Raw genomic sequence first — 6549 nt, 5'->3', positions numbered from 1 at the left:
ATTCCACTGTATAGAGATGTATGTATTCATGTGTGTGTGTATATGTGTACCTGCTTTTATGTGTTGAGGAGATTGATGGATTATGTGTGTGTCAGGTCCATGATCAATGTGTCCATCCATTTCCTCACATCAGTTTCTGACTCCGTGGCCATAGTGAGAATAAAATTTTTATGCTAAGTATACTTATGTGCTAATAAGCTATAAAAATAATGGAGAAGAATTAGCAAAGACTTCCATCCCTATTGTCTGACACTGAATATATATTCACCACCACCACCACCACCTCTATATATGTGAATGGATGCATATGAAGGTCAGCTGAAAAGTTCATAGGCTGACCAAGATACTCTCATGAAATGTGACCATTTTTCAACATAGCCCCCTTGTAGTCCAGTCACTTCTTCCATCAGTGTTGCAGTGCTTGGGTCCCATTGGTGAAGAAGCTTTCATCCTGTTAGTAAAAAAAAGGCATCAATAGCAGACAGTATGTCATCATCACTGTGATACTGGTTCCCAACCATGTGCTTTTTCATGTTGGGGAGCCAAATCTGGAGAATAGGGAGGGTTGTCAACCTGTTCAAAGCTACAGTCATGCACAGCAGCCATCGAATGCAAGGACTTGTGTGCTGGAGTATTGTCCTGATGAAACAAAACCTTTTTTATCAGTTTTCCTGGGCATTTAGTCTTGATAGCCTTTAGTAACTACCTTGGCAAGGTGGCATAGTACTCTCCAATGATGGTGTGGCCCTTTTGAAGATAGTCACCAAAAACACAATGCCTTTTGCATCTCCCAAAAAACTGAGGCCATCACCTTCCCCGCAGATGAAACAACCTTGACATTCTCTGGAGCAGGTGAGGATGGGTGTTTCCACTGCATGGAAAAGCCAGAGACAAAGAGACATCTTTGTCTCTGGCTCAAAGTGATGAACCCAACACTCATCCTGGGTTAGGAAACATTCAAGGAAACCAGCTGGATCCACCTGAAACGGTGTCAGATTTTCCCATGATGTGACCAACCCTATGTGCTTTTGATCAGGTATGAGAAGATATAGCATCCATCGAGCAGAAACCTTTGTCATGCCAAGTTCATTGTGCAGAATTTCTCAACTATCTTACAGGATATGCTAATAACATTGGATATTTGATTTATAGTCAATTGCCTGTCCTCCATCATGTGATGAACATAATGTTTTCCTTGGTAGTGGCAATTGCAGGATGTCCAGACCTTGGGTCATCTTCAAGACTCTCTGAATTTAAGAGAGGAATACCTCTCTTAAATTCAGTTGCCCACTTTTGCTCTGTTGATAAATCTGAAGTGTCATCCCCTATTGTATCAACCATGTTAACATGAAAGTCCTCAGGGAGTAAATCCCTTTTCTGTAGGTACTTGATAACTCCATGATGCCAAGTGTTGCCTGTTTTCAAGAGAAGTCACTATTAGTTACTTTTGAGGTTTTCTTGAAACAGTCAGACATCAGTTTACTTGGAAAGAAACAATACAGTTATTAGAGTCGAAATGAATGCATGCAAAGTTTCACTACTCTTGCATCACTCTGTCATTGTCAGTGTATTAACTTTACAGTCCACCTTCATATGTGCAAGTGTGTGCATGTCTGTATGTGAGCATATACAGATGTTTCTGCATGCACACGTGTGTGTGTGTGTGTGTGTACGTGCATGCATGCGTATCTATATTTGTGCATACATAGCTTGATTTTTTAAAAGAAATTGTGTGTTAATCTACTGGCATTCATTCTTTGGCCCTAGCAGAATTAGAGGGATGGAGCTAATTATCTTAACACAGTTATGTGCCCTTAGAACTTAAGTTTATTCATTTCATTAACAACTTGATCATAAATTCTGTGGAAAACCTCAAAGTAAATATTAGACTTAAAGTTAAAATCTTACTGAAATGTAAATTTTGTCAAATTAAAATGAAATATATTAATATGTAATAAATAACTTTCCGAATATTCTTAAACTTGAAAGAAATGTTTCTAAAAGTATAAACTTAAGAAATAATAATTATATTTATTTCTATCAAAATGTGCATTTTCTTTTAGATAATATTATTGTGATACTTGAGTTTTAACTCAGTGGCCTAGAGTAAAAAAAAATTGTTTCAGGCATTGTGTTACATTCTAGACAGAACACACAGTTTGTTATTGTAGTTTACCTGACAAAACTAGTTCAATTCTACCTTACTATTTGGGTTCAATGTAATCAGAATATCCAACTATTCAACCAGGAATAAATTCTTTCGACAAAACTAATTTACTCATGCTTGTACATAACGAAGGTAAAAGATTAGAAAAATAAGCAAAACAATTTACATTTAGTTTATAAACACTGATTTTGACATATAAATGATTTAATATTATATATTCCTTGTTTTATATATTTATATAGTGTATTTCTATTATTATTATTATTATTATTATTATTATTAATATTATTATATATTAAATTTTGGAATCTGTAAAAGTGAACCATATTTCAAGTTAAAATTCCTGCTTTATTTTTATTTCTTATATTTGACTTTAAACTGTATAAAGTCAACCAGAGGCCCCAGAAGGCACCCCATTTACTGTTTAGCATTTTTTTTCTCTTAAATTTGCTTTAGGTATATATATAGCAAGACCTTCCAGCCTGTTAAGATCTTTGGATGACATTACAGGTAACTTTAACTGATAAACAGTAGCCTTTGTGGCTTTATTGTGATGTGAAGCTACTTCACCTTCCAATGCTTCTTTGCTCCTGTTGTTAAGCTTCACCTTGTTGCTTTTCTGTTGATGTCTGTTGCTCAGACTTATTTGTTTGGTTGCTTTAATTCCTGACTTTTTTCAGAATAAAACATGAATATCATCAAGATTGGGGTTTACTTTTTAAGGTGTTAAGTAAGCAGTAGTTTAACCTTCCTTTGCATAGGATTTTGGTGTGTTGCAGGTAACATCACTGCTGAACAGTCTGGACCCCCTAATTCCAACAGATCTATGATGTGAATCCTTTTAAAATTAAGTATACTGCCTAAATACTCTACAAAATATCTGCTGAGCCAATAAAGAAGTTCTCTATTTGGCTACTATTTCTAATTGATTGAGCAGCTCCTATTTTTCATAGGTATTGCCGAACCTAGTAGAAGTAGCAGCCAAATCTCCCTCAAACTACACACTGCCAACATGCAAAAAAGAAACCATTGTGGCACTATATCTGCTTGAAAGACGGGACAGTTATGGGTGGATGGCTTTCGTCATAGGTTCTACTTAATTGGGGCTGACCTTGCGCTAAACAATCTTGGAACCAACAAATAAGCTATATGGATGCTAGAAATAACAACCAAATCTACATCAGATCACCTTCTACAACCCTTTATAACAGTACGATACATTTGCTTATGTAGTCTTTTTATTGATTGAGAAAAGACAATGATTGAGGGTGGGTGACAGCTGGACCATCTTTCAGTATAGGTCAGAGTGACTAGAGCTGGCTCTTTGCTATATAAAAGTAGGTCTGCAGTGTATCTGGACCCAATATTTGTGAGTTTGTTATTGTAATGTCTTACTCCTTCAATTATTTCATCTCTAATTATGTTGTTGTACTTGTCTGGCAAGTAATTTTATCAGAGACTGTATACTAAAACTAGAACAACTACATCCTTGTATGGCCATTCTAACCATTAAATACCTCACAAGGTTGTTCAACTTGATTTAAATCTATTTCATGAAGCATCAACATTTTTGTTGCACAACTGCAACCAGGTCACTGACAGCAGTTACACTGGAACTATATCATTGACCAGGTTGCAGTTCTGCATGATATTTAAATTTAAAGCTCTTCATGTTATTATATTACTCTCCACCAATGTAGTTGCTTTATGTTTAACTGATTTTTTGTACAATTTAAAATGAAAGGGTTAAGTTATTTAATTGGGAACTCTGGATATCTTTTCTTTAAATTTGTCAGTGGTATTTTCTTGTATATTTGAGCAATATACTTACTTTTGCATACCTAAATTCACTCAGTTATCAGCAATAAGTATAGGAATGTTAACTGTGGTAGCATTCTATCCAAAAGGAGATTCATCACTCATTTACTTTAAGCTGAATAACCAAGGAAAATTAAATTCAAGTTCTTAGTTGATTTGAACTTTGGAGATGTTATTATGAACATGGCATATTACTGAGAATTTCTGATAAATTGTATTGTCATTTATATTTTTATATGATATTGGTTTCGATTATTACTTACCAATTAATTTCTCACTCACTGAATTTAACTGTGGTATTGCTCATAATTGAAAACAGCTCAAGCATTGTATGACTGTTTCATTGACTTGTGTCAAGTTCAAATTCTACCTTTGATAAAACTTTGAGCAGTGATATTCTACAAATCATGACAACTAATTACTCGTTAATGGATGTGTCTAATCAAGAAAAGAGAAGCAGCTGATTTTTGTAAGATATTATAATGTGGTGGTTGATGTTAGGAAGGGCATCCAGCTGTAAAAACCATGTCCAAGCAGACACATTAGCCTGGTGTAGTCTTTTACCCATGCCAGTGTTGAAGACAGATATTAAATGATGATTGATTAATAATATTCATATGGCTTAAACACTTAGACACAGGCATAGTTGCCTAACATGATCTCTGATTCAGTTCCATTGCACAGCACTTCGGGCTTCAGCAATACCTTCTGAGCAGAATTTGGTAGAGAGAAGCTATACAGAAGCCCAACTTATGTCAGACAAACATATGTCTGTGTGCTTGTTCATCTGTTTCACTGCTTTTTTACATCGACCTAAAAGCCAATATTGTTTATTGTTCCTTAACTCTTATGGCTTAGGAGTTTGACTGAGATAAAGTGCCAAATTGAATTAAGTACTTGGAGTAATATGTACAACTAAGTGCTTGAAAGCAGTGCCCCAGTATGACTACAGTCCATTGACTGAAACCATTAAAGAATTTGTCTCATATGGAGACAATAAACAGGATTAGAACCATGTTTAATTGCTCATCATTCAATTTTTGTATTATGTTAGTATTATTCCACATAAATGTTCTGACCAGCAAATTATGTCATTGCCATCATCATTGCCACTACCACCACCACCACCACTGCCATTGCCACTACTACATCCACCATTGCCACTACTACATCCACCATTGCCACTACTACCACCACCATCATTGCCACTACTGCCACCGCCATTGCCACTACCTCCTCCACCATTGCCACTACCTCCTCCACCATTGCCACTACCACCTCCACCATTGCCACTACCACCACCATTGCCACTACTACTACTACCATCACCATTGCTGCTGCCACCACCACCACTGTCATCACAACCATCGCCACCACCAGTGCTGCCACACCATTTCACACTTTCATCGGTCAGATGGAATTTGTTGAGGTATGTCCTTCCTGTTGCTACCCTTACTGATTCCCAAGCAAGATAATAATTTCCCATGACTGGACATGGATTTCATGAAATATTGGCAATAAACAGTGCTGCTTTTATGATGGTGACACACATTTACAACTATTGCACAAGACAAAAAGACCCAAACACACATACTTATGCATGCACACACACACACACATGACAGGCTTCTTTCAGTTTCTATCAAATCTTTTAAAAAGGCTTTGGTCAGCCAGAGGCTATATTAGAACGCACCTGCCGAAAGTGTCTCACTGTGGACTGAACCTGAAACCATATAGTTAAGAAGCAAACTTTTTTAATCACACTGCCATGCCTCAGCCTATCTATGCCTGAGCCTATCCATGCCTGAGCCTATATTATAAAGTATATCTTGAAAGAAATTTAAGTACATATATTTTGTTATGAGGAAGCCTCATTCAGCTTTGAGCAAATGCTTATTACAAAAACTACTTGGATTCCCATTTTAAAGTTGGTACGGGATTCCTTAAAGTTGACCCCCCCCCCGCTATATAATTAAATCAGCTGAGTCACTCAATAAAAGATCCTTTGCTTGCTTGTTATACTTATTTGATTTTCAATGCTGTATCAATTCAGGAATTTGTTTAAAAATCACTTGTGCCATTGTCTCATGGCCAGTATTAACCTCTTTTGTTTAAGAAAGTATTTTTTTTTACAATTTAAGTCAAATTTATTTTGTAACCAGGTAACTGTATTGCAAATTGGTTATTCAGTGAACTACCAGCTTGAGGACCTTCAGTTCTGATATTTTAATTAAAAGCTTCTAATTGATTGCTACATTTTGGGTTTGACAATTTTTCCTAACTCTAACCTTTGGCTTTTCACTGAGCTATCTTCTTTCATCAATATAATGGACTGCTTACTCAATCTTTCTTTTATTGTAGCCCCATCTAAATATATTTACTAGACCTGTTTGTCTATCAACTCGGACACCTAATGTATTTTTTATCCTGAAACTTTGCACTAAATATGCACTCCCTTTCTTTCTAAAACTGCATTGCAATTCTTTTCCTTGCTGAGCTGAAGTCATTCAAAATAAACTTTTCAAATGAAAAAAGAAAAAAAAAAAAAAATCCTTTACTCCTTC

At 35.9% G+C, this 6549-nt stretch overlaps 1 protein-coding gene across 1 annotated transcript in view; it reads left to right on the top strand.

Annotated features, from left to right (window-relative positions):
* The window catches only part of LOC106869890 (echinoderm microtubule-associated protein-like 2), a 374285-nt gene that overhangs the window by 73819 nt on the left and 293917 nt on the right, over nt 1–6549 (top strand). The window contains exon 3 of the mRNA XM_052971985.1: nt 2624–2677. Coding sequence (XP_052827945.1) covers nt 2624–2677 — 54 coding nt within the window. The remainder of the gene's footprint in view (nt 1–2623; nt 2678–6549) is intronic.

This window comes from Octopus bimaculoides, chromosome 11 (genome assembly GCF_001194135.2).
Source record: "Octopus bimaculoides isolate UCB-OBI-ISO-001 chromosome 11, ASM119413v2, whole genome shotgun sequence".
In the NCBI taxonomy this organism is placed as follows: domain Eukaryota; kingdom Metazoa; phylum Mollusca; class Cephalopoda; order Octopoda; family Octopodidae; genus Octopus; species Octopus bimaculoides.
This window is presented reverse-complemented; position numbering and strand designations above follow the sequence as displayed.